Source organism: Capricornis sumatraensis, chromosome 9 (genome assembly GCF_032405125.1).
Source record: "Capricornis sumatraensis isolate serow.1 chromosome 9, serow.2, whole genome shotgun sequence".
Taxonomy (NCBI): Eukaryota; Metazoa; Chordata; class Mammalia; order Artiodactyla; family Bovidae; genus Capricornis; species Capricornis sumatraensis.
In genome coordinates this window covers 15,235,172-15,261,854 of record NC_091077.1, presented here as the reverse complement: position 1 = coordinate 15,261,854, position 26,683 = coordinate 15,235,172, and the positions used below count along the sequence as shown (strand labels likewise).

The window sequence follows — 26,683 nt, the reverse complement described above, 5'->3', positions numbered from 1 at the left end:
CGACACCCAAAACTGTGATGAGAGCAGGATGTGTGCTCCATGAGAGCCTGCATCTAGCAGCATCCCTGGTGTTCTGTTTGTGAGCTCAGCTACTCCCCTCCTGATGCTCTCCTGGAGGGGCAGTGACTAGAAGTGGGCAGTGGCCCATGACACTCTCCGCCAGCTGGGGAGCTCCCATCAAAGTGTTTCTAGAGAGGTGACTCCGTGCGTGTGTCAGCTGCTCAGTCGTGTCCATGGAATTCTCTGGGCAAGAATACTGAAGTGGGTTGCCATTCCCTTCTCCAGGGGATCTTCCCAACACAGGGACTAAACCCGGGTCTCCTGCATTGCAGGCGGATTTACCTTCTGAGCCACCAGGGAAACCCTGGTAGAAAGACTATAGCATTGTCCGGAAGAATGTTCTGTGATAGTGGGAACATTTTCTGCCTGTGCTGCCCGACACAGTAGCCGTGAGTCACAGGTAGTTTCTTTCTGAGCACAAGAAATGGGCCAGGCTGACCAAGAAGGGGATCCTAAGGCTTTTTTCCACTGATTTATATTTAAATAGTCACATGTAGGCAGTGGCTACTGCACTGCACACAGAAGGCCCAGCACGTGCCCAGATTCTTAGAAGGGAGGTAGAGCTGGCCAGGGGCAGGGCTCCCAGTGAAGGCTTGCGACTTGCTGGGCACATGTGGGTCTGTGAGCAGAAGGTGCAGAGCCACAAGGCTGGGAGATGAGGGAAAACAGACGGGCACTAGCCAGCATTTAAGGACAGTGTTCTCTCTATACAGGGGCCAGGATCCATGCTACATGCATGTCACCCTGTCCCGCAAGGCAGGTGCGGCTGAGACGGCCAAACTGTCCCAAAGTCTTCCAGTGAGGTTTGGGTTTGAGATTAGGCACACATGGCCTCACGACAGTCCTCAGGCCAACCAGCAGTCAGTGAGTGGCTGCCCTGAGACTTCCAGGGCATTTCTTTGTTGCTCCTCCTCCTCCTTCCTGCTGCCTGGAACATCATCATGATGGCTGGAGACTGGGCAGCCATCTTGGACAGAGAGGAGGAAAGCTGAGAAATAAGAAGGAGGGCCTGGGTCTGGATGCCTGTGGGCTTGTCCAACCTGCCCTTGATGGTAAAGTCTGAACTTGATTTATATAAAAAAAACCAAACTTCTATCTTGTTTCTGCTACTATCATTCTTTGTTTCCTGAACTCACCCCTCAATAATGTATTAGGCAATGTCCTCACCCTACTGCATGGAAGATCACAGGATCAGGGAAGTGTGTTGCCTGCCCGGCATCTTGCAGCCAGGAACAGCTTCCCAGCAGACCTGTCCCGCTGCAGAGCCCAGTTTCTCCCAGATACCCTAGGGCTTCTTAGGCATGGGAGGTGGGGAGTGGGAGGAATGTGCCTATAGCCCTAAAAGGGCTATAAAAGACTTTGGAGGCAGCTGATGGTCAAAGAAGATCTCGAAGCTTTAGGCCAGCCCAGAAAGGAGCAGGATAGAGCTGTTTTTGCACAAGCCAGTGGCTCAGCTGGAACTAGTGGGTGTGAATGGGCAGTGGGGAAGGTAGTCCGAGACCAGCAGAGACGAAGCCAGTGCCTGCTGGCCAGTGATGAAGGACAACCAGGCTCTGGCTGAACCCTGGCGTGAGGGGGTCCCTGCATGATGGTGTGAACCTGAGCAGGGGCCCTCCTGGGTCCACACTCAGCCGTTCCTCCTGCTCTCAGACCCCCTGCCAACTGGGTCTTTTCCCAAGCTGAGAGAAGTGCCTTGGCTTTTGCTAAAGACTCCCACCAACATCCCTGGGGATGGCTTTACTGAGAGTCTCCTGGGCTGTTCTCGTCTCTGCTACACTGGCCCTGGGATCTTGCCCCCTCCAGACCTGAAACACCACCACAGAGCAATGAATCCCCAGTTCATATTCCTACCCAGAGGGCAGTCCTGAACATCAGTCTCTTGTACCTTCCCAGCTGCCTCCCTCACACTCCGCGTGGAATCTCACAGGCCCCTCTCCCTCAGCGTCGCCCAAACCCAGTCTCTGACTGGCCCCAAGCCTTTTCTGCCTCTGCCTGCGCCATGTCAGCCAACGGCAGCTCCGTCCCCGGGCAGTCCTTTTGTTCTCATATCCACAGCCTCCAGGAGTCGGGTCCCTCTGCTGGAATCCATCCCCTCCTCCCCTGCGTCCTCAGCCCCTCAGGTCCAGCCCCACCACTGCCCACCTGGGCCAGTGAGGGTGTCTCCTCCCTGGCCTCCCAACCCTCACCCCCACCTCGTCAGCCTGTTCCCCTCATGGCCACTAGGGGGCGCCCGTGAGTACCAGCCCCAGGTCCAGTCCCTTGTCTGCTTAGAATCTGCCCTGGCTCTGCTCATTTCTTTCTCACCTCTCCCCAGAAGGGCCTTCCCTGACCGCCCCACAGAAGCACATTTCTGTTTCTTGACTGACTCCCTTTCTGGGCCATTGAGACCCTAGGTAGGGACTGTTCACAGTAAGCGTTCTGCGGATGCTGCCGAATGACTGAATGCGGCCACTGGTCTCCCCGGGACCTGGGTTCTGGGTAGGCTCACCTCTGCTCTGTGTTGAAGATGGCGAAGACGTGCTTGTTGGACATGAAGCCCTTCTCCACGTCACGGATTTTGAGGTTGTCCAGAGGCAGCATGTACTTCTTCTCTTTCTCCTGGTGGAGGAAGGGGAGGGGTCAGCTTTCGTGGACTCTACCACAAGGACCATGGCCAACATCCAACGCCTCCCATGTGGCTCGCTCTCCCCAGATGAACTTACCTCCCCATCTCCCCCTCGCCACCTGACCCAGCCACGCTGGCCTCTGACTCTCTCTCAACATCTCAAGTGGGCTCCTACCCCAGGGCCTTTGCAAGTGGAATGCTGCCCTCCACCCTCAACGTCCACATGGTTCCCTCTTGACACCTTTGTGCAGAGGGCAAGGCCTGCTCCAACCCCACCCCAAACTCGCCCTCTACTTTTCGCCCTGGTGCTTGTCCTCACATGACACAGCATACCACACATCTTGCTTATCGACCTGGGTCACTGGGACCCCTGAATCCAGGGTGGGGACTCCTGTCTGGTTCACTGCTGACACACAGGGGATACTCAAAACCGGCCAGCTCTGACTATACCTGGATCCCAACCACTAAGTGAACGTAACCGTTAAGTCCTCTACAATTTCACAACAAGCCTGCGAGTGAGTTACCACTATGATCCCATTTTCAAGAGAGACAGACTGAGGCATAGAAGGGCAGGCAGTGGGGGTAGGGGTTGGGCAAAGCTGGAAAGGGAGGCGCCCTCGAGCTGAGGCCTGAGTTCCAAAGCCTGGCTGGCCTTGTTCAGAAAATGCCCACTGAGTGCCAGGCACGGTGGTCCTGCTGGCTACTGAGCAAACAGCTCAGAAAGGGTGCATCTCCTGGCCAAGGTTCTGGGCCTGGTGAGTCTGAGTTGGGAGTCACACTCTGGAGCCCCAGTGATGTCAGCTAAGCACCTACTGTATGCCCCTGCAAACGCATCATTAGTCTTCGTTCGGGGGTGGAGGTGGTAGCATATTAACTGGGTTTTCTACATCAGAAAACCAAAGCACAGTGTCGGGGTCTCCCCAACTCCCAACAGCTCTCAGGGGCTGAGGAGACATGCTGTGTCCAGCAGCTCTTGGAACCCTCACACATCCCTGCCTGGGAAGCAGCATGATCAGAGAGGGCTGCTGGTCACCCAAGGACACAGAGCAGTGGAGTGGGCCACATGGGACTTCAGAAGCCAGGGTCTCCCCACTACCCTCCTGGCCTTTGACCTCTTGGATACCTTTGGAGAATAGAGACCAGTTCCCTCACACCACAGCCAACCTACCCCTGACCTCTGGAAGGTATCAGAACAAAGCCCCACAAAGACGGCTGCTTCCGAATTCAAAAGCGGCCTCAGTGGTGATGGGAAAGGGAGCTGGGGGCTCCCCGGTGGGTGGAGGGCTGCCTGGAGTTTCAGGACTACTGAAGGGGCAGGCTTGGTGCAGGGGCTCAGTCCTGACTGGGGTGTTAGGAGATCAGAAGGGCCAGGCCCCACCCCACTCATTGTCCCTCCTCTGCCTCAGTTTCTTCAGCTGTCAAAGGTGGGTAGGAAGGGCTTCTCTGGCAGTCCAGGGGTTAAGACTCCATGCTTCCTATGCAGGGAGCATGGGTTCGATCCCTGGTCAGGTAACTAAAATCCCATATGCCCTGTGGCACAGTAAAAAAAATTAATAACAAATAACAAAAATCAAAAAGGTGGATAGGAGCCTTGGCCTCCTGGTCCAGGGTGAGGACGGACACTGAAAACTCTGAGCACATGCCCACCTTGGAGTCAGCGCTTACAAGGCACCTGGGGTTTTCATCTGTTTGTCTGTCTGTCACTCTGTGCTCCAGGGTCAGTCAGTCCACAGGGTTCCATGCAAGAAGGAAGCAGGGCATTGCTCCTCCAGGCCAAGCCACAGTGAGAGGCAGGAAGAGAAGCCCGGCAGCCAAGGTGAGCACCCCCCATTCACGCCAAAGCGGGTGTGGGCAGGCCCCCTGACCTCTCGGGGAAGAGTTCTGGGGGCTTCACAAGGGGTTGGGGGTCTGAGTTCCTGGCCCAGAAATTTGTGGAAGAAGCTCTGCTTGTCCCCACCCTATCATGTCATCATGAGGCAGGAAGCTTCCAGTCGGCCGGCCAGGCCAAGTCACTGAGTCACACACAGTACTTTCGAGCCCTGAGCAAGACACCACATCTGGAATTGTTTATAGTGTGATTCCGCCCAGAGCAGGGCGGCCGCCTTCCTGATGCTGCGGGCACGCGCGCGCGCGCGCGCACACACACACACAGCACAGCACAGCACAGCACACAGACACAGAGGCGCGTGTGCACCCCGCCCCCACCAGAGACCTTATCCTGCTGGCAGAGGCCCTGGTCCCAGACCCTCCCCCCCTGTCCCCACCCCCGCCTCCCCCACCCCCACCGCCTCCCTAGGATTTCCTGAAAACCCACAACTTTCTCCAGATGCGCGCTGGCCCCAGCCATGCCACGTCAGAAGAGACGAGCAGACAGTCACAGGCGGGTGGCTTCCTCGGAGGTGCCAGAGGCGCGGTGGCCCTGCCGCTGCCCAGGGGGCCCGCGGGATGGATGGACAGCCGGCCCTGCCAGCCCAGTGTTCAGACTACCTGTTCAGGGGGCTCGGAATGTGTACAGTAGTCTGCACATTGGTTAGGCTGGGCTCGGGCGAGCAGCGCGTCGGGATGGGCCCCCTCCAAACTCGCTGCCACCCCCACAGTGAGGCACACCCAGAGGTGAGTGTCATCGTCCATTGCCCTGTTCCCCACAGGGGTGGAGATCTGGACAGAAGATTCTGGAATAAAGAAGAAGGGCTTGGGCGGGGGTTGGGGGAGAGGTGCCAGGAAAAGGCCAAGGGCACTCCGACACTGGCTGGGGGGCTAGGGGCTCTGGCGAAGTCAGTCCCCTGTGCCTACCCTCCTGGAACTACCATCTCTTGTTTATTCTTTAAATAAAGTAACCCTGGTGTCTTGCCTCTCTCTGAGGCTTCTCTATGAAGGTGGCCTGACTCCGGGAGTGGCCACTCTGGGTTGGGTGGGATTCTCAGGGTCCTTGCTGGGGATCCCAACTGCGGGGAGGGGGAGAGGCAGGGGACGGACAGAGAAAGGACTTCGCGCGCGCCCCTCCCCACCTCCGCCCGCTTTGTGTCTGGGGCGCACACAGGGCCGCATTCACAGGACTGCTGGTTCTCATTACCGCTGGCGGGCGCACGACCCTCCTCCCAACACAGCCTAGCCTCTGCTCTGGGGCCACCTTGGGAGGGTCTGCGGCTCCCACTTTCAACCCTGAGATGCAGGAGGAACGAAGGGCCCCTCCTGAAGTTAAAAACTGGGCTCGTGATGGTGCCCTGTGGCAAACTGCCAGGCTGGGGTCTCAGCCCGATGCCCCTCTGCAACCGCCCAAGGTCTGTCACTCCTGCCCTGGGGCTCCCTCGAAGCCCAAAGGCGCAAACCAGCTGACAGCTGATGACAGGGTTTCAGACTCCGGGGGCGGAAAGAGAGGGAAGGAACGTGCACGCGCCGCCCCCCGCCCCCACTTCACCCCGGCCACCTTGAGGAGCAGCTGCGGCCACGCAGGTTCCTTGAGGGCCGCCCGGTCCCGCCCTCCCTCCACAGCGCAACCCTGGAAGGCTCCCCGGACATCACATCTCCCCCAGCCCAGAGGTGGAGAAGCAGCCACCCAGACAGGGTCCCCTCAGGGACTCGGGCCTCCCAAGGCTTCGCAACATTCCAGGAGTGAGTCTCGGGCCTCAAGGGGAGTGGGGTGATGACGTTCTTTCCTCAAACACCCGCCTCTTGTCAGAACTGCTTCCGCTCTGGGCAGTGGGGAACCATCCAGGCGTGGGGCTAAGGGGCTGAGGGTCAGGGAGCCTGCACCCTGCACCCACCACTCAGGGACCCTTCCCCACGCTGCGACACAGGGGCAAGTCACTGCTCAGAGCTTCAGTTTCCTTACCTGACGAAAGGAATGTGAGTACTGCTGAGGAGGAAGGGGAGAAGAGAATGCCTTCTCCAGGGGACCATGGCGGGCTCCCCTAGCCAGTGAACCTGGCATGGGGCAAGGGCTTCATAAACAAGAGAGGGCTCCCCGACGGGCCCCGAGAGAGCGCAAGTTCTACCTGCCTCCTCTCTGAGCCTGGGTGGAAATACACACAGCTAGGGTGGGGTCAACCGGCTGCCCAGGCATGGGGTGTCATCCCAGAACCCCCAAGGGAGGAGAGCCAGGTGGGACATCTCCAGGGCTGATCAGAGGTGCCCAGCCTCTCCTCCAAGGGCACCTTGGAGGCTGTGCCATCCCACGTGAACTAAACATACAGCAGCTGTATGACAAGATTCACGGGCATGTGAGCAGAGCGATATCAGGGCCGTACAGTGATGGGTGTGGGGCAGCCGTCTGGGACCACAGGGAGGAGCTATGTGTTAAGGTGGCAACAGGGCAGGTGGAGCCTGGGCCCCGGACAGGGGTGCAGAGCTCACAGGGATGTGGGGAAGAAACACACCATCTCTGTAAGTGTCTTCATCTGGGACCTCTGTCACAGATCCCAAACGACGGCCACCTAACATCACCTTGACAGCAAGGAGAGCCTCTGCACCTCTCCAGGGACAGGAGAGAAGCACGGGGGCCCAGGCCACGGAGCCTGCGTCGGCAGGGGCTGCACTCACTCACAGCCCTGGCCATAGGCCCACAGGCAGTTTGTGACCCGCCCCTGGTGCTTATTAATCCTGCTGCTGCTCCCAGAGGCCTCCCTCATCCTTCTGAGAAGGATGAGCCCACGTGGAATAACCTCAAGACAGACATGGGCCCGAGCACCTTACGGATGCAAGGACCATTCTGCCCCACTTCACAGATGGGAAAACTGAGACCCAGAGGAGCTAAGGGCCTGGTCGTGAATCTGAGTCCCTGGCCTGAGTCTGTGCCCCCTCTGAGAGCCCCCCTTGCCATGCTGTTGGAGGGTGGGATCAGTTTGGAGACTGTGGCTGGCTCCCCCTCCCCCATGTCCCTTTTTTCCTCAGGGAGCCCAGCCCCCATCAGGCCTGACCCCACAGTGGGTTGTGAGGGGCTGGGATAGGAGGCACAGAGCCTTTTGCACACCCTCCAGACCAGGCTGATACCATCCTAATTACAGGGGCACTCAAGCCGCCTTTTCCGAATCCACAGTAAGTTGAGAGAGCGCCACCCGGAGGCAGGAGGTGTGAAGAGCACCCATTGACCGCCCCACCCAGCCAGCCACTCACCTCCTCGTCCTTGTACCAGGACAGTGACTCGGCCGTCAGCACGAACCAGTACTCCTTGGAGCCGCCCTTCATCAGGCTGATGTTGTTGATAGTTAGCCAGCCCCTGCGGATCACCTGGGGAGGATGGAGGGCCAGCCAGGCTCAGCAGGGGACCAGGACACCACCCAGCCCAGCCTGCCCCCCGCCCCCAGCAAGGCAGAAAAACCAGGCCACCATGGCAGAGAAACCTCCAGCCCAGAGCCAGGCAACCCAACTCCACTCGGCTTTGCCCGAAGCGCTACCCACTGGAAACCAAGGCGGGGCCCTCGATGGACAGATGTGGACTGACTCACAGGCCGTGGGCTGCTGGGGAGCTGGGTGCCCCTCTGCCCATGGGGTTACATTAAACTGGCACAGGTGGCAAGAGGTACGCCCAGCTAGAAGGGGCCTAGGGGAGGGGGATCCCAGGCTTATGGGTGGGCCGTGTCACGTGCAGGATGAGACGTGACACTGAAGGAATCAGCCTTGCCTTGGTGAGACACGGGTACTAGGGACCCCCTGGGCCCTGCCCCTCACGTCCCCTGGAAGGCAGCCGTTGATGGAGAGCTGTAGGGACTGCTGGGCAATGGAACGGTTCCTTCTCTCCTTTCAGGGGCCAACTGGCAGAGGCTGGTCGCCACTGCCCAGCTCACCCAAGCACTCAGCGGGCACAGGGTCCTGTTCTGACCAGGAGGTCAAGCTAGGCCCTGCCCCAGAGCTCCCCTCCCCCAGGTGCTCTTTCCAGAACACCAGGATGAAGGAATGCCTCCACCCAGAGGGCCTGAGCCCAGGAGACCTGCCAGGCATCATGCCCCACACTCTGCTTCAAGTCATGTGGTTCCACTTTTCTCTGACTGGGACATGCAGGTCCTGGGCTGGAAGAACCCCTGACAGGGCTCCCCTCTGGCTGCAGCTGTCATCTGAGCAGGGGGCAGAACCCAGGCCTGTGTGAGGGACTCACCTGACAGCTAAAGGCAGGCGGCTAGCCTGGTATGTGTGTGGGGGGCACACTCTCATGTTCTCTGGGCCATGCAGGCACTTGTGGGCTGGAGCCCCCCACCACTCTGGACTGGGGACCCTGCGGCAGTGGGAAGCATGAGCAGGGGTGGGTGGGGATGCCTGAGGCCGAGGCAATGACAGACAGCTAAGCTGCAGGAGGTGGGCTGCGAGTGGCTGGGGCTGGCTAGGAAGAGAGCACTGTGCCCCCAAGGGTGGGGTGAGGCTCCCATGCTTCCCCTGGGATGGATCTCAAGAGGGCCTTCACCCTGTCTACTCTGCCCTGTCCCTAGGCCCACCACATTGTCACAGGGCCACCTGGAAGTGAGCTCTGAGCCTCAGGGACCATGAAGGCAGAGGCAGCCGCAGAGCACCCAGGAATCCCTGCACCGCAGAGATGTCCTTGCCTAGGCTGTGACCCGTGGGAAGCCACCTTGCTAAGGCCTAGCGTATAGACTATTCTCTCCCTAGGATGATGAGACAGCACCTGGGAGTCTTGTGGCCGCCAGGGAGCAGGCAGAGACTGTCAGCCCCAACAAGGTCTCAGTTTCCTTCCTGGCAACAAAGTGACCGACTCACCCTGGTTTGCCCAGGAGACCCCTAGGCTGAGCACTGACAGTCCCGGGGACACCCTCAGTCTCAGGCAAAGTGGGAGAGCAGGTCTCCAGACCCAGGCCCAAGGCCATCCAACATAGAACCCAGGAAGGAACCCCTGCATCTAACAACCACGCTCAGCTCCGGAGCTGCGTGGGGGTCTGTCCACGACAACCCTCTCTCCCCAGGGGGTGTGTAAGGCCTGTCTTGTCTTAGCCCAGACACAGAGTGGGTGCTTCTAAACTTCACCCATTGACTGATAGGTGGGGGGAAGATGGGGGCAGAGGCCATGCTTGCTGGGTGTTCCCCAGAGGAGATACTCTCACCTGGCGAGCTCTTGCACTCCCAGGCCCAGCCTTGTCCCCAAGGGGGCAGATGGGCCTCTCCCCCTCCCGCTCTGTGGCCTGGCTTGCCTGCCTCCACCCTTGGTCAGCTGAGGTCAGAGCCAGTGCCGGGGCACGTGGCAAGGGCTGTGGCCGTGTTGGGAATAGCATATCTGAGCCTCAGGGTCTGGAGAAGCACCGCACCCCCAAATCCCTCTGCCCTCGAGCCACCCTGAGAACTGCTTGTGCAGGAGCCCAAGAAGACTCAGAGAAAAAATCCCACCCCCTGGGGAGGAGCAAGCTGCTGGTGGCAGACATAGGTGCTGAGTCTAGAGCAAGAAGGGGCGATTGGGACTCCTATCCAAGCGATTTGTGCTGAAGGGACTGGGCTCAGAAAAAGGAGGGGAGCAGGACTAGGGTCAGCTGGGGAGACAGAGAGGCAGGCAGGCTTCCCATGCTCCAGGGCACAGGCATGCTGGGGGCAGAAGGAAAGGCTGCCGGGGTGGCATGGGCAGCAGGCAAGCAGGGCAGCGGAGGCCACCTCCTCCCGGGTGAGAGGTCTGGGCAGGGATGAGAATCGTAGCTGGGAGATCCAGGTGCCACAGCCATGCACAGGGCAGAGCTGGGCGTCATGGCTGGGGGTGTGGAATCTGGCAGGAAAAGAATGACTAAACCTCTCAGGGTGTGGGTGTGGAGAGAAACATGGCCCTGGTCTGTCTGGAGGAAGGAAATCATTCAAGTTCAAAGGGGACTGGGGGCAGGGGGGTTATGACACACAGGGAAAGCAGGAACCAAGGGTCCAAGGACGATCCATTTCTCCTGTGGCCATGCCAACCATGCCAAGCTTTGGGGTCTTTCTGGACCTTCCAGACCCTGGTACAGGGTCAGCTCAGCTACTTGAAAGCCCTGGGATCACCAGCGGAGCAGCCATAGGGCCTGGTCAGTGTGGTGGGAGAGTAGCCGGGAAAAGGAAGGCTCAGTGAGGGCCACTGACCCAGGCCATGATCTCCAGGGTGGAGAGCTGCCCAAGGGGCAGGCACCTTGGAAAGAGCTCAGCTCTCAGATGTGAGCAGTGCCTGCTCACTGCTGGTCTGGGCTAGGCCACAAACAGACAGGAGGTGATACCTAAAACAGGGATGGCAAATACTATTCACCAATCCACGGGTGGCACTCTGGGCACAGGGGAAAAGAATACTAGGATCAATTAGTGATGTCTACCATCAGCAAACAGATGGGGGCAAGAGGAACAGCCTAATCAGTCATCATATCTGCTATGGAGGTGGGAGGAGATTGGCAGCATCCAGGAGACAGTCCCCCAACCGATTAGCCATATCTGTCATGGGGATGGGAGGGGTGTCATGTGCAAAGCTATCACATGGGGAAAGAAAAAATTCCTTAACTAGTTCATCATATCTGTCACATGCTTTACCAAAAAACAAACAAACAAACAAACAAAAGCCAGGATTGATTAGTGATGTCTGCCAGGGGCACATTAGAGGGGAGAGGCAGGAGGGAAAGAGTGCCGGACCGATTAGTAATGTCTGCCTTGAGTGCAGGCGGGGGACATTTCTGCAGGGTGCTGTCTGCAAACAGAGCAGTGGCGGTGGCAAGAACAAGCTCTCTAGCAGGGCTTGAACAAAATCTTCCCTGGCCAGAGGTGTGATGGGAGGAAGGCCTGGGGTGTTAGCTGAGTATTTGCCATCCCTGACCTACAGGAAATGAGGAAAATGTGTCCAGAATGGGCTGGAGGGGTCGGTGCTGGAGGCAGGCAGTGGGCAGGTTAGTGTCTGTGTGAGTCAGCTCACGCCCAGGGCCACACAAAGTCTGGCATGCAGTGGCCATGGCAGGGAATTTATTTATATTTTTTTAGGTTAGCTGGATTTTTAGTGGTTGTTTTATTGGGGAGGGGTGTGGAATATTATAGGGTGGCAGCATCTCCACCACCACCAAGTTCTCTAACATTTGCTACCACACTAAGTGAGTACTTACCAAGATCTCCCCCTTTGAAAATGCAAAGTTAGGGTTGTGGGTAAATCAAAGAAGAGCAGGCGGAAGAAAAGAGACATAAGGGACGTGAGGGGATGGAGAAAAAGCAGGAAAAGCACAAAAACGAGGAGAGAGAAGAGCAAGGGGAGAGAAAACAGCAAAAGAAAAAAAATTACATGCTATTAATTATATTCATGGTGTTAATATTTAATTCATTATCATCTCCCAAAACGAAAAAGCAACAACATATGAATTACTTACGGCAAGCGCAAAAAAAATCATGCAGTGGTTACACCCCTTCTTTCCAGGGGGCTCTGTCATCGTGCATGATGAACAGCTGCACCCCCATCCCCACCCCCACCCGGTGTGAAGGCAGGGGACACTGGCAGAAATTTTTGCAAAGATGATGTGTTTTCTTAAGCAGGGAAAAAAAAGGGGAGGCCACTTAATACTGGCATATATAAACCTATCCTTATTTCACAAGGCCTCTGGTTAGAGTATGACATCGAGGCAGAGAACCCCTCAAATGGTTCAGATACGAGGCTGAAAGCACCTCCAGGTGCTCCAGAACTGCTGATCACAACCAGCCTCCCTGCCCACTCCTGGCCCTCTCCCACAACCTCCGAGTTTCTGGGGCTGGGGCAGGAACCCAATTTTCCTGCAGACACCAGGCGGACTGGGTGGCCTCTCTCCTTAGTGTCAAGTTCTAGCCATGGCCTTGGATGGCAGATAGGGCCTTCTGCATGTGAGCAGTTTGCCCCCAGACCCTGCCAGAGCTGCACTCAAAGATCCATTTCCCAAATTATCAAAACCTAAGTGGACATGAGAGGCTGGGAGTGGGGTGGGGTGGGGGGTTCTGGCGGGACAGGCTCTGAGCCAGGTGCCATCGCTGGGCTTGGTGATCCTTGAGTGCCCCCCCGCCCTCAAGGGAGGAGCTGCAGGCCACAGTGGGGTAAATACCTGGTTGGGGACAGCTCTCTTCTTATTCAGCTGTGTGCTCCTCTGCTGGGCGCTGAAACCGAAAAAACAGAGAGGGTTTATGCGGCGGGACGCCCAGAGCGATGAGGAGTGAGAGGGACAAGGGGCAAAAGGCCCTGTGGCCCCGTTAAGGTTCTCTCCCTAAAGGAAGCCAAGGGACAAGCTCTGGGCAGAGGCAGAAAGAAACCCCCTGTGTACAAAGGGCTGCCCAAGGAAAGAGTACAGGCTTGTGGAATGAACAAGAACATGTAGCAAGTTAAACCATGACTTCTCAGCCCTGATCTTGGCCACTCTTGAGAGTGCCAGCTATTGCTAAAAGTCACTGGGTCCTGGAGCCTCCAAGAGGGGCTATGGGAAGCTGGATTCCCAGGTGGCTGGGAGGTAGCCATGCTGGCTTCAAAATACTTTCAGTGTTTGGGGGTCAAACTTGAGGCTTCTTCCTGCTTTCTCCTCCTATCCCTGACCCAGCACCAGGTCCTGAACAGTTCCAGCACAGGGCCGCCCAGCCTAGGAGATCAGACTGTGGTTCAATATATTTACTACTAATATAATTACTTTTTCTCTGGGCCCTATTTTAAGTGTTTAGAGGACATTGAGAAAGCACCCCAAACTTCTAAGCACAGGAAGGTTAATCAATGGTGTCTGAAGACACAAAACTAAGCCATTCAGTGTCTGTGTGATGCTGAGGTCCCAGATATGCTACTTCCTGAGGGCTTCCTGGGTCTCACCCATGCCTGGCAGCCCCTGTGGCTGCCTTTTTCAATTGCCTTCACCCAATCAGAGATTTGCCACTGCCTCAGTGGGTGTGCACGCACACATGTGTGCACAGGAGTGTCACAGGGGAAGTCCAAAGTCTTCCCCTTGGCCTGCAGGCCCCTCTGGCAATGAGGCCTTGGCCTCCCCGTGCTTACACTTTTCAGGCAGCCTTTCCTACCTTTCCTGCTCTCTGGGCCCCTCCATTCCCGTCACCTGGCTGTCATGACTTCTTTGGGAAGGTCTCCTCTCCCACAGCCCCTCCACTTGCCCTCCTTTCCACATCTCATCTTCCTATGAGAACTGGCTCAACAGCGTGCTCCCAGCCTGTGGACTCTGAAAGGGCAAGGTCCAAATCCTAGTCCAAAGGCCCCGCACAATGCTCCATGGCTATTCCGGGAGCCCCTGAGACATCCCACCCAGGGCTGGGGCCTGGGCTGGGAGAAGCCCGGCACCCTGGGCCCCGCCCCCAGCCAGGTCGGCCCCCGTTCACACACCAGGGAAAAGGCACACAGCAGGCAATACCCACCCGGTCACCAGCTGCTCAGTATAGTAACAGCTGGGGGAGGTGGGAAGGCCCAGGAATCCAGAGGAAAGAGTGAAGTGGTCAAAGGAAAAACACGAGAGATTGTGAGAAGGAACTGTGGATGAAGTGTGAGAAGCAGAGACATCAAGGTGAGGAGAACAGCAGCAACCCGAAGAAGGGGACCGGCATTTTCAGCCCAGCCTGAGGGGCAGCCCCCGGCCAGGGCCCCCAGTTCTCCCCCAGCAGGGACAGCGCAGCGGGAGACCCTCAGCTCATCTGGGCTGGGGGACCACCTTCTGATAATGCCCCCAGTTCACTCATCCACTCATTCATTCATTCATTCCACTCACCGACCATATGCCCACAAGAGAAGAACTGAGTGCACTGATCAATGCCTACCCAGCAGACACCTGGACAGGAAGACCTCTTACCCAGCCTGCTAGCCTAAGCCTGGGCTCTGCAGGGCCTGACTCCCTAAGAAGTCTCCCTGTATCTCTAAGGCCAGGCCACAAAGCTACCCTCTGGACTCCCATGGGCCATGCCCAGCCCCCACCCTGGCCTGACCACACCATATCTTCACTGCCTGGGTGCACGTCTCTCTCTGCCACAGGACCTTCCATTAAGGGTAGCGGCCTGGGTCTACGCTTGCTCCCCGCTGCAGCACAGGGCCTAGCAAAGAGAAAGTGCACCAGCAACATTTGCTCAACAAATGCAGGGAGGCTGGCTATCAGGCACCTGTTATTTTACTAGGCTCTGAAAAGAAGACTTTTGTGAGCCATCGAACGACCTGTGTGACACGCAAGCTTGCTGAGGCAAGGGCCCAGAGGCCACCAGCATTTAGTCTTCCATTCTGCAGACATCAGAGCTCCCTGCTCTGGGCCCTTGTCTGGGTGCCCTGGAAGGTTCTGGTTTTCAATCTACAGCGTGTGAACAGAAGCCATGCAAATCCTGGCGGCATTTCCTAAAGGGCAGCCTCTGGAGCCCTGAGCCCCTAAGATGCTAAGGAAAAGGACCCAGTGAGTATGGGGGAGCCTAGGAAAGCTGCATGCGAGTTGATAAAAGGCTCTGAGAAGTCCTGCAGGAAGGGAAGCACTGAACACTGGTTAGTCTTGCCCTCTTCTGAAGGGTCTGGTCATAGGGCTGTCCTTTCCTCCTGAAACTAACCATGGGGGTGTTCCACCAGAGGTGCACTGGAGACAAGACTGGAGGTTGCTGTTAGCCTAGGAAAGCTTCCAGATGTTCTCCAATGGCCCCTCGCTTCACCCAGGGACCCCGGACAGAGAGACCCTCGGGCTTCGGTCCACTGGGGGAATCCCGTTCAACTGCCTCTCTCAGGGCCTGACTCTGATGGGGGACACTGGTGCTGCCCCACCAGCTGCTGTCTTGAAAAATACATACTTGGCAAATCCAATGAAGTCCTCGTGGTTGGTGTTGATGTAGGACTGCTCAATGTCAATCAGAAGAAGAATCTGGGGGGAAAGTTGCGGGGGGTTGCTGTGAATACAGAGCCAAGCCAGAGAGGAGCTGCTGTCAGAGCAATTCCCACACCCACCAGCAGGGGGAGCTGGAACCACACCATTTCCAGGCAGGGCACCCACCCCGTTCCCATAGCCTGGGGACCACTGGCATGGAAAAGGGGGTGGGGATGCTTCCAGACCCCAAGGCCTCACACTCGAGAAAGAATGGGCCAACAGAGCAATGTGGTGGTCATAAGGGCAGCCTCTGAGGCGTGGATCGAGGCAATAAGGCCTCACGGCAAAGGCTTAAACAAGTCACAATATGCCGTCACACATTGTGCGCCCATTGGGAAGATCTCCCGGAGAAGAGAATGGTGACCCACTCCAGGATTCTTGCCTGGAGAATCCCACGGACAGAGGAGCCTGGTGGGCTGCAGCCCATAGGGTCGCAAAAAGGGTCAGACACGGCTGAGCAACTAATACTTTCACTTTTTTGGCTTAAGTGCCTCATTAAAACAGCAAAGGAGGGAACTATAGTCAAAATCCTGTGATAAAACTGTCATGGGAAAGAATATGGAAAATGACCTACGTGTATAACTGAATTACTTTGCTGCTTGGTAGAAATCACCATAACATTGTAAATCAACTACACTTCTTTAAAATTAAAAACAAACAGCAGTGGTAATTTGGTCAGGTAAGGACATTAACATGAAACACACACACACCAGCCAGCTAGGATGTCACCTCAGATAAGGCACCAGCCCTCAAAGAGTCCCGGCCCTTTCTGTCACGCCACTGTGCTTCTGAACCCTCAGGGATAGAGTGGGCCAGTCGCATGGATTTGGGGGACAAATGAGCCAGTCTCTTCTCCACCAATGTCAAGGGGAGAGGGACCATTCTCAATAAGGTACTCCCATAGCCAGATACAACAGGTGGGTTTATTTCGGTTCCAGTTTGAAAAACAAACAGCTGCCAAACTCCTGGGATAAACCATCATGGAAAAGAACATATATATGTGTGTGAATAAACATATATACATAAAAGAACGCATGAAAGTGAAAGTGTTAGACGCTCAGTTGTGTCTGACTCTTTGCGACCCCATGGACTGAAGCTCCTGCCAGGCTCCTCTGTCCATGGGATTCTCCAGACAAGAACACTGGAGAGGGTTGCCACTTCCTACTTCAAGGGATCTCGCAACCCAGGGATGGAACCCAAGTTTCCTGCACTGTAGACAGGTTCTTAACCATCTGAGCCAAATGATGTATATATATATGTATAACTGAGTCACTTTGCTGTACAGCAGATTGACACAATGTTGTAAGCCAATGACAATTTTTAAAAATGTGGCAAATCCTAAAAAAAAGAGAGAGAGAAAGAGAAAGAAAGAAAGAGGTAACAGCAGACTGGGAAGAGGTGGCGGGTGGGGGAAAAGACCCAGATCGGACGTTGGGCCACATGGAGGCAGACTGGCAGCCCCAGGCCGAGCAGGTGGCAGGTGAGGCGTGGACTGTGGCTGTGTGGGGTGGCCTACTCTACCTTCACACGTGCCTGCATGGCCTTCTCAAGACAATGTGAAAACAGATAAAGCACCCAAAGGTGTTCCGCTGGGTGAACGCTGACAAGCAGGCTGTGGTCCACCCCTGCCATGAAACACCACTCGGCTGTCCAAGGAGACACTCTGGCAACACTGCAAACATCAGGGTTGAATCTCGAGAGCATGGTGCCAAGTGAGGGGAGACAGAATCAAGAGGCTACGACAGCAGCAGTCTGTTCACATGGCATCCTGGAAAAGGCAAGCAGAGGAGCAGCAGCCGGGTGGTCGCCAGGGCCTGTGGCGTGGGGAGGCACCGACCCCGGGGCTCAATGACGGGAATTCAGGGGCGGCGGCAGAACCATTCTGCATGTGGAGGGAAGTGGGGGTGACCTTGCTGTATGTTGCTGTTTAGCTGATCAGCTGCGTCTGTCTGACTCTGTGCGATCCCATGGACTGTAGTCCAGCAGGCTCCTCTGCCCATGGGATTTCTCAGACAAGAATACTCTAGGGGGTTGCCATTTCCTTCTCCAGGGGATCTTCCCGACCCAGGGATCAAACCCATGTCTCCTGGGCAGACCCACTGAGAGACCACTGAGTCACCAGAGCAGACCACCTTGCTGTATGTATTTGTCAAAACTCAGGTAACTGCACAACCAAGATCTGCTGCACACAAGTTACAAATATATCAAACAAGAGCCAGTACCTGGTCCTTGGTCCTCCCCTCCCGTTCCCGGATGTAAGTGGTGACGATGCGTTCTGTTTCCTCTCGCAATCGTGGGTAGGAGCTGAGCTGGGGAAAAGCAGAGTGGTGACGTTGGCGGGGTCCTCGCAGGACAGCAGGGAGGGGGCACATAATGTGAGCCAAATGGAGAGCATGGCTGGGGGGCTGACATGGGGCAGACCCACCGAGACCCCACCCTGCTCCTATCTCAGAGCTGCCACAGCTATGAGACAAGAAGGGGCGGTCGGGCAACAGTGGGCCAGAGAGCCTGAGTGGGTGCCCACGCACATGCAGAGACGCTTTTCAGAGAATGCGATTCTGAGGTGGCAAGTGGCAGAGAAAGCGAGTGACAGCCATCCACCTGCCTCGGAGTGCTGGGTGAGAGCGAGGAGATAGTGGAATCAAAGCCCCTGGGTCACCAGAGCGAGGGGCAGCATCTGGGCCATCTACCTCAGAGGCACTCCCTTGGCAGAAAACCATGCCCAAGCATCTTGCCTTAGGAAGCCAGTCCTCCGATACCCCCACTGCCCTGGCCTTTGCAGTGGCAACCAAACCAATGCACAGAAGCCCACCTTTCACAGTTTGTGCAAAGTCGATGAGTTGGAGGAAAAAAAATTTTTTTTTTTGGTCACACCACATAGCTTTGGGGATTGTAGTTTCCCAATCAGGAATCAAACACGAGTCCCCTGCAGCAGAATCACAGTCCTAACCACTGCGCCACCAAGGAATTCTGAAAATTTCTTAAATGCTGGTGATAAAAGAATATGCAGATCAGCACACCGGCAAAGTATTTTATTGCCTCAGTGTTGGTTTGAAAACCCCCTTTCTCAAAGCAGTCCAGTGTTGGGCACGGATACTGATCCCTGCTGCGGGTGAGTAAGTGCATCTGGCAACATCGAAGGCCTTCCAGCCCCACAGAGGCCCAAATTGCAAAGGTGGACCCTGCGTGTGCTTGGACCACCCCCGTGGGTCAGCCGAGGCAAAGCCGAGATGTCGCCAAGCGGCCGCTGGGCCTTGAAAGAGGGTTCCTGCCAAGGCAGAGTTTCCTAGCTGCTTGGGTGAATGCTCAATGATGGGAAGGAGAAGATGGGAACAGATGTGTAGGTGAGAAAAACGAAACCTTCTGTTACCTTCTCGGCACACTTTTTAATGACCGTGGCCAGTTCTGAGACCACGAGGTCAACACACTTCAAACTCGGCTCTTTGAGTTTTACAATCTGTTTTTTCACAATGGCTTCAAAGGCCATGTCGGGGGTGAAGAGCCCCGTCCTGGGTCATGCGGAGGGCGGGACGAGGTAGAAAGACACCCGGGGGCAGTGCAGGCCATACACGCAGGACGGGAGACAGAGAGAGAAGAAACAAGAGTCAGCTGGTTAGTGACATGCACGGAGGAGCCTGTGCCCGCATTTGCCCCAGAAGCTGCTTCGGATCAGGAGGCGTCCTGGGTCCTTGGGGTGGGCAGGGTTTGATTATATAAAAGTGCTACGGGTCAGAGCCAACATCCGAACAGCTAAGAGGGTGCAGAGGCCTTGAATTTTTGTATGTGTGAACATCTCCAAACTACTGGGGTTTCTTTCCCCTCCCTGTTTCAATCGAAGAAGCTTAGGAAGCAAATGTGGGCTTTTCCAGACTGAGAACAGAAGGATCAAGCAGAAACTCCTGCCATGGAAGGCCGACCCAGAGCTCCTCGGCCATGGTGGACGTGCAAGCACAAACCACCCACCAGGAAGCGCTTCAGCTGTTTGGCCAAAGCATGCGGCCCGGGGAACCAGGCCGGTGGGGGCGCCGACGTGTCCTGTTCAAGTGGGGGCAGCGGCCTGTGAAGACCAGCACACAAGTGCAGGTGACTTAGGGGATCTGAGCACTGGAGGCCGAGGGGAACAGCCCCGCTCCTGGGGAGAGGTGGGCAAGCTGGTAGAAGCCATCAGGGACCAAGCCCAAGCCTGGGCACTCGTTATGTGGGTGGTGTTCGGGCCTTTCTCGGCTGGCTCCAGGAAAGCCTGAGGGCACCAGGCACTTGTCAAGGAGTGAGGGGCAGGGAGGTTCTGGAGCCTGGCCTCCAGCAGGTGATTCAAGGTCCCTCTCTGCTCCCCAGAAGACAGCAAAGCGACAGCCCAACAGAACCCCCATCAGACACATGCTAAGCTTGGTATCAGGGTCCCAGGGAGCCCTGCCCACCAGTCTGTGGAGACTGGAGGCCTGGCCCCCCCGGGCTGCACCCAGGCCAAAACACTCCCGCCCCAGCCTCTGGGAAGAGGCCACATTCTTGGAAACTGAGGCAATCTGGTGAGGGGGTGGGGGGTGGGGGAGACCAGTGGGGAGAAGGCTGAGCAGCACTGGGAGCCTGATACCAAGCACCCATAGCCCCGTTTCCACAAGGCCAGGAGTCACCCTGCCAAGGGTCCAATACCTTACTGGTACACTGCCTAACTGTACTGATTAGCTCCTGGATAACCAGGTCGACACATTTCAGACAGGGCTCTTTCAGCTTGACGACCTGCTTTTTCACAATGGCCTCGAATGCCAAGTCCGGGGTGAAGAGCCCGGTCCTAAAAGCATCCGAACCCGGGGGCAGGGGAGATAAGTCAGAGAGAAATAAAGCACGGTCAGCAATGTCACAGGCACGGGCCAGGCTCCCGGGACAGCCAAGGTCATGGCAGGTCAGGGGGTCGGATGCCTGCGTCTGCTACTTGGAACCCCCCACCCAGGGCAATCTGAGGACCCCATGGCCATGCAGGACTGGACCGAGGGAGCTGTGACTTTTGCTGCAAAATGGTGGGGACCCAGGAGGGTCACAGGGCCCCGTGACAGGGACAAAGAAAGGCCGGGCTCCTGTGACCCAGTGCCACAGCTCTGACTCCGTCCACACCGGCCCCCGCCCCCGGGCAAATGTGCACTGAGCTTTCTGCCTTGGCTGGTGACTGGGCCCTTGAACCAGTGCTGAACACTGGGCAGCAGACAGCCCCGGGGCCTTCAAAAGATAAACAGAACTAAGCACATCCACCTCGAGTACCCTTGGAGATCCAGAGGGAGAGACTTACAGCTACTGTACCCGCCCCGCTTCAGTCCTCACATTTGGGGTACCCAGAGGTTCAGGGGGACTGACTGGCTCTAGGGCGGCACCATGGAGATGGAAGGAACATGGCGCCTCTCCCCGTGGAACTTGCCTGACTCCGTGGATATTTTTAATGGCGTAGCTGATCTCCCGTCGTAAGTCTTTCTCATCGAACTCCATCTGAGAAAAGACAAACACATGCCAGGAGGTTCCTGGGGGACCCCCCAGTTCAGGTCTGTATCTGGGGAATGTCACCTCCTGTGTACCATCTGTAGTCACATGGTAGATATTTGATTGGTCAAAAATGTTCAAAAACGTTAAAACGCAGTTTCAGCAACGATGCTCTGAAACTAACGCTCTGTTGGAAGAAAACTTGACGTATACACATACTCTTCTGGGCTATGTGGCTGGACAAATTAAAAACGTTTAAAAACATACTTCTACTATCACCAAGTAGTTTTAAGTGTTCTGGGAATTTATCTTGAACAATGAATTAAGAATTAGCTACGTTCCCAAAACAATCTGTTCAGTGCTAAGAAAACGTGCAATGCCCCCCAGTGGGAGACTAGTTAAAAAAGAAGATAGTGTTTTGCCATTGACGGTGCATGAAATGTATACACTAATTTGGAATGATGGCAATTATGTGAAAAAAGCATATAAAGAAGCATAATTTGTTCTTTTCTCCTTTCAGCTTTTGTTCTTCTGAAAAGAATGTGACTGGTTTTTGCAAAGATGGTATGTGCTCACTGTAAAACCTGTACAACTTCCAGCAATTAAAACAAAAAGAAAAATCTCTTAATTCCAGCACCCAGAGCTGACATTTTGTGAATATCCTTGCAGATCTGTCTCTGCAAAGACACCCATCTCAGTGGGTGTGTATGATTTCATATGAAGGACGTTATTTATAACAACTGTTAAGTTCTGGTGCCCAGGCTGGCTCCATAGTCTTTTTCCCTTTCAACGGGGACATTTACCAGGTGAATTTACCTGTATGTTCTATGTATTTTGCAAAGAGCATGTATTCAGAGGAAAATGTTAGAGCTTTTCATACGACTCTGCTGGAAATCACTAAGCTCACAGGAGGAGGCCCGTGGGGTCTACAGGTGGGAGCTCAAGACCTTGTGGCCTGGGAAGAAGCCAGGTTCAAGGTCAACTGAGCGGGTGGGTCAAGGTTGAGCAGAGGGCCTGGCCTGCGCAGCGCTACCTTCACCAGCTCGAAGGGAAATCGCTCGTGGAAGATGCGATTGATCCGGGCGCCCCCAGAGAGCTCCAGTGTGTCCACCTGGTCTCCAGAGCCCTCAATCCTCTTCTCAAAGTCCACCCCAAACTGCTGGACCATCCTGTGCGGAAAGAGAAAACCTGAACGTCAAAGCAGAGGCACTGACATGGCTCTGGAACTATGTCCCAAGTCAAGCCATGGCGTACTTTCCTCCTTTTATTTTTTTGGGAACAAAATGTATGTGTGGGTCAAAAAAACAGACAAAATCCAGGCTCTGTCGAGGGCAAGCACTGGCTACATGCCAGGACCCCTCCATAGGCCTACTGTGATCATTCATTCATTGAACTGGGGACGCGAGGGGCAGTTATCACTCCCTTTAGCAAAAGAGTGAGGTGTGGGGGAGGGGGGAATCACAGCTCAGCAACCTCTGCCCTGAGGTTTGGCCTAATCCAGTAGAACTGTGATATATAAATGGAGCACCTCCACACCATTTGGGTGGCTTCCTCTAGTTCCTACCACCTCCCAGTCTGGAGTCGCAGACTCCACCACTGATGGGCTATGAGGCCTTGGACAGGTGGGTTTGCCCTCTAAGCCTCAGTATCTCCATCTCCAAAGTGGGCTGATTCCAACAATACCTCCATGTAGGGTCACTGTAAGGATATTCAAGGAGTTTCAAGATTTCATCAACTCAGAAAAGGCATCAATCTCAAAATGCACTATTAGCCTGGACACCCCACAGAAAAAGAAACATGCTGCCAATGAATAGTAATCCACCTGAAATTTGCTTTCAGAGTAGTGAAGATTTTTTAGTGCACATGTAATTCATGAAATGTGGTAAAACCACACCTGGCCCCTCAGAATGCAGCCCAGCCCTTAAAAAGTGTCCCTAGCGTATTGCTGATTAGGGCTGTGATGAAGTGAGTGGTAAAGAACTAAGATATTTATTAGTGTTATGGCTGTCTTTAGCATTTCTAACTGTTTTCCCCCAGTCCTCTGCACTGTCCTAGGAATACGTTAAGGCTGTATATTGTCACCCTGCTTATTTAACTTATGTGCAGAATACATCATGAGAAACGCTGGGCTGGATGAAATACAAGCTGGAATCAAGATTGCCAGGAGAAATATCAATAGCCTCAGATATGCAGATGGCACCACCCTTATGGCAGAATGTGAAGAACTAAAGAGCATCTTGATGAAAGTGAAAGCGGACAGTGAAAAAGTTGGCTTAAAGCTCAATATTCAGAAAACTAAGATCTGGCTTAAAGCTCAATATTCAGAAAACTAAGATCATGTCATCCCGTCCCATCACTTCATGGCAAGTAGATGGGGAAACAGTGAAAACAGTGGGTGACTTTATTTTGGGGGGCTCCAAAATCACTGCAGATGGTGACTGCATCCATGAAATTAAAAGATGCTTACTCTTTGGAAGAAAAGTTATGAGCAGCCTAGACAGCATATTAAAAAGCAGAGACATTACTTTGCCAACAATGGTCCATCTAGTCAAGGCTATGGTTTTTCCAGTGGTCATGTATGGATGTGAGAGTTGGACTATAAAGAAAGCTGAGTGCCGAAGAATTGATGCTCTTGGAACTGTGATGATGGAGAAGTCTCTTGAGAGTCCCTTGGACTGCAAGGAGAGCCAACCAGTCCATCCTAAAGAAGATCAGTCCTGAGTGTTCATTGGAAGGCCTGATGTTGAAGCTGAAACTCCAATACTTTGGCCACCTGATGTGAAGAGCTGACTCATTTGAAAAGACCCTGACGCTGGGAAAGATTGAAGGCGGGAGAAGGGGATGACAGAGGATGAGATGGTTGGATGGCATCACCAACTCAATGGACATGAATTTGGGTAAACTACAGGAGTTGGTGATGGACAGAGAGGCCTGGCATGCTGCAGTCCATGGGGTCGCAAAGAGTAGGACACAACTGAACAACTGAACTGAACTGAACTGAAGCAGGAGTAGCTGGCACAAAGCACAGTGCCCTCCCCCATGTCTGTTCTCCCTGAAGCCTCCAGGGGGCGCCCGTGAACACCTGAGTCAGGCCAGGTCCTACCAGGGCTCAGAACACTCCTTATTCAGAGCAAAAATTAAGTCCCGTGGTCTACGAGGCCCTGCAGGCCCTACCCTGTCCCCTCCTGGGCCTCATTCCTTCCTACTCTCCCCTCACTCACTCCGCTCCACCCACGTGGGCCTTCTCCAACACGCTAGATGCAATCCTGCCTCAGGCAGGGCCTTTGCACTGGCCAGGCCCCCACCCCCAGGACTGCACAGACGCTTCCTCACCTCTTCAGTCTCTGCCTGACTCTTCACTGACCACTTGATTTTAAACAGCACCCCAAGCCTACCCTGGCACTCTCCAGCCCCTTCCCCACTTTGACATTTTGCCATTTCACAGATTATTCACATGTTCTTATTTACTTGTCTCATCCCTCTCCTCTCCCCTTTCTGAGCACATGGGGTGTCTTCCCCACACACTGAAGCAACCCTGGTGCACAGGACAGGGCCCAGCACACAGGAGGCTCTGGTGAAGGGTTTGCTGAACAGATGGATGGGTGGGGAGCCTCCTGAGGGAGTGCCAGGCTGAGGGAGGGGCACCTACTGCAGCAGAGCTTTGGTCTTGCGTGTGGGGTCATCGGGCCGGAAGTTCTTGTACTCCTCCACCTCCTTCTCCAGGGACAGCAGCTGGCTCTGCAGCTTGCTGCGCAGGGCCGGCAGTGATTCCCGGATGTGGTTGGTCAGTTGCTGTGGGAGAGAGGTCAGAGGTCAGCATAGGCAGGATGCTGAGAAGGGGCAGACCTGCTCCATCCCCAGCCTCAAGGGACCAATGGAAACCCCGAGCAGCAGGGAAAGGTGACACAGCCTGGTCCACAGCAGCGCAAGGCTGCAGACAGCCCACGGGGACCTGGGAGAGGGCGGATCAACTGGGCCGCGCACACCATGGATCAAGAGAGCAGGACCCAAGTGCTGGCCGTGAACAGCCAGTGTCGGTCACTGGAGAACAAAACAAAGTCTAGGAGGGACTTCCCTGGTGGTGGTCCAGTGGTTAAAAATCTACCTTCCACTGCAGGGGTCAGGGGTTTGATCCCTGGTCAGGGAACTAAGATCCCACAGGTCGTGGGGCAACAAAGCCTGGGTGCCACAATTAAGACCTAATGCAGCCAAATAAATAAATGAATAAAGTTGTAAAGGCTACAAAGCCACGGCAGGACCCAGGCATGGGAGGACAGACAGACAGGCCATGGTGTATGGACAGACCACAGGAACGGGCCTTACAAACCATGACAGAAACAGTTCACCGGAAAAGGCACAGGACACATGTAGGATGTGATCCCTTCTGAGAAGATGGGGAGAATTGAGAACACACCTTCATCTGCACAGAGTGCAGGATGGTTCATGAGGGTCATGAGGACCCTTCCCGCAGACCACCCCCTACTGTTTGGTTTTTAACCATGGGGACTCGTTCGTTATTCACAAACTTTAAAAGGAGGCAGCGGCGCAGAAAAGATTAGGTAGTGAGCCTTGAGATGAGCTGTTCACGAAAAACCTAGACAGAGACTTCTCTGACGGTCCAGTGGCTAGAACTCCTCGCTTCCACTGCAATGGGCATGGGGTCCATCCCTGATCAGGGAACCAAAATCCGGCATGCCACAAGGCATGGCCAAAACTGAAACAAGTCAGATACAGAGCAGCGGGTAAATATGTTAACTGTTCGGGTGGCAACAAGGAAGATGGAAAGCATAGAACAGGAAAAGAGAGGAGGCGGGGCACGCAGGATGAGCAGGCAGGAGGGAGGCCGGCAGTCCAGGCACATCGGCCCCTCCAGGGTTTATAGTCTTGAGAAAGAAGCCCAGGAAGTGGCGACACGGGCCGCCTGGGGGTGGTAGTCGGGCGGCCTGTCGCGGCATGGGAGGAAATGGAACATTCACTGTATCCGGACTGTCGTTTTAAAAATACTCTTTCAAAAGAGAAAGAGAAAAGGAATGAAAAAAATAAATAAAAGCCATAAAATCAACTCAAACCACCCAAATGGAAATGCACCGCTGTGTGGTGCATTCTGTCCTACAAGACAAAGAAATGACAAACTATCTATCAAGGTAGGAAAAAGGTGTGAAGGAGACTCACGCACCGTGGCATGAGTCTGACGGTCACCCCGAAACCCTCTGTGACTGGGGGGCCCTTCCTGGGGAGCTGCAGGTCCCCGAAAGCGGCAGTCCACTCTGGTCCCTGTCGCCTTTCTGGGGCATGACCCTGTTTAGCTCATGGGGTGATAGAGGGGCGGGGGGACCCCGTTCTGGGAAGCACCAGGATGTGGGCCCAGGCTCCCAGGAGGCCAGCTGGGCTCTCAGAGGAAGCCCCAGGCACCTGCGGGCAGTTTTACTTCCCTTCCCCTCCCCCCGCCCCTCTGCCCAGGCAGACCCCCGCTTCCTTTCCTGCAGGGCCCCTCCCACCAGACACTCACTTCCCTGTTCGTTCTCCTGAGAGGTATGCTCTGCCTTTCCACCCTCTGCCAGCCCACATCACTTCCTAACACTTGAAGTGTTCCTAGCCTTTACCTGGCGATTTGTTCTGAGTCAGTGCCCCCAATCAAAAATATGCCTTCCCCTGGCACTTTCCTGGTGGTCCAGAGGTTAAGATTCTGTGCTTCCACTGCAAGGGCACAGGTTCGATCTTTGGTCAGGTAACTAAGATCCCACATGCCATGTGGCATGGCCAAAAAATTTAAAAAAGAAATATGCCTTTTCCC

At 55.1% G+C, this 26,683-nt stretch overlaps 1 protein-coding gene across 9 annotated transcripts in view; it reads right to left on the bottom strand.

The window, feature by feature from the left end:
* The window catches only part of DNM2 (dynamin 2), an 88,324-nt gene that overhangs the window by 8,713 nt on the left and 52,928 nt on the right, over positions 1-26,683 (bottom strand). For 3 of the 9 annotated variants that reach the window (XM_068979808.1, XM_068979800.1, XM_068979805.1), the window contains exons 7-16: positions 24,539-24,681; positions 21,923-22,058; positions 20,831-20,898; positions 20,074-20,212; positions 17,646-17,732; positions 15,350-15,420; positions 12,655-12,706; positions 11,698-11,709; positions 7,778-7,891; positions 2,549-2,658 (exon numbers count right to left, since the gene is read on the bottom strand). In XM_068979808.1, the coding sequence (XP_068835909.1) occupies positions 2,549-2,658; positions 7,778-7,891; positions 11,698-11,709; positions 12,655-12,706; positions 15,350-15,420; positions 17,646-17,732; positions 20,074-20,212; positions 20,831-20,898; positions 21,923-22,058; positions 24,539-24,681 (932 nt within the window). Of the gene's footprint in view, positions 1-471; positions 1,049-2,548; positions 2,659-7,777; positions 7,892-11,697; positions 11,710-12,654; positions 12,707-15,349; positions 15,421-17,645; positions 17,733-18,793; positions 18,933-20,073; positions 20,213-20,830; positions 20,899-21,922; positions 22,059-24,538; positions 24,682-26,683 lie in introns of those variants that run through there. The other 6 variants (XM_068979801.1, XM_068979806.1, XM_068979804.1 and 3 more) reach the window with 4 other exon arrangements.